A 938-nucleotide genomic window follows, 5' to 3' on the forward strand; every position below is an offset into this window, starting at 1 on the left:
CCCCCAAAACGATCCTCCCTCCCACCCACCCGATTTCCCAGCCTCCGCCAGACCCCCGGTGCTCCGCCAGGAGTTAATTGGGGCTGCGTGGTCCTTTGGGGATACGACAGCAATTAACACCCTAATCCAGCCCGGGAGCCCCATCACGCATATTAAAAGTGGGATTTTCCGCGTGGGATGGTCGGGAAAGGGGAGCCGCGGCTCGGGCAGCACTTCCAGCAAAGCTGCTTAGGAGCTAAAGCTTTATGGAATGAGTCAGGGACGGTGATGGGATTTGGGGGGGCTGATTAATGGGGACCCGGGGCCTCTCCCGGTGCTGCCACCGAGGGGAACGGAGGCTCAGGGAAGGAAATTCTCAGACCGGGAATTCCCAGCCCCCTGTTGTCACCCCCAATGTGACAGTCGGGGTGGAGGGCGCGACAGAAGGGATTCAGGAGTGGGAATAACCCCGAAATGGGATGGTTGGAAGCCCTGGGGAAGGAGGTGCTGGAGCCCAGGGAGAGGCATCAGCAGTTCCCAGATGAAATCCAGTGGAAATTGAGGGGGAAATAGCAGAGAAAGGGAATCCGTGGGTGCCGGGAGCTGCTGCTGTGCCTGGAGGGAGATTTTCCCAACATTTTGAGGATTCTCCCTCTGGAACCCTTTCCCATGTCCCTGTCCCTCCCTTGCAGAGCTCGGGGATGCCCCAGAGCTGCGCCAAGCCCTCGGACATGGCCGAGCTCGTGAGCAGCCAGGGCTGGCTGGACGAAATGCCGGGAGCCAAGGCCGAGCTGAAGGAGGGGGACACCAGGACAGGTCCCTTCGGGCTGGGGCCGGCCCTGACCGAGGAGCGCGACAGCGTGGAGGAGGAAGAGGAGGAGGAGGAGGAGGAAGACGGGGAGAAGCCGAAGAGGAGGGGACCGAAGAAGAAGAAGATGACCAAGGCCAGGCTGGAGAGG

General features: G+C 61.3%; 1 protein-coding gene across 1 annotated transcript in view; it reads left to right on the forward strand.

Moving 5' to 3' along the window:
• Positions 1 to 60: 60 nt before the first annotated feature.
• LOC103613208 (neurogenic differentiation factor 4) overlaps positions 61 to 938 on the forward strand; it is a 3,214-nt gene continuing 2,336 nt past the window's right edge. The window contains 2 exon segments of the mRNA XM_008630956.2: positions 61 to 673; positions 676 to 938. Of these exon segments, the coding sequence (XP_008629178.2) occupies positions 649 to 673; positions 676 to 938 (288 nt within the window). The 5' untranslated portion in view covers positions 61 to 648.

This window comes from Corvus brachyrhynchos, unplaced genomic scaffold (assembly GCF_000691975.1).
Source record: "Corvus brachyrhynchos isolate BGI_N302 unplaced genomic scaffold, ASM69197v1 scaffold933, whole genome shotgun sequence".
Lineage (NCBI taxonomy): Eukaryota > Metazoa > Chordata > Aves > Passeriformes > Corvidae > Corvus > Corvus brachyrhynchos.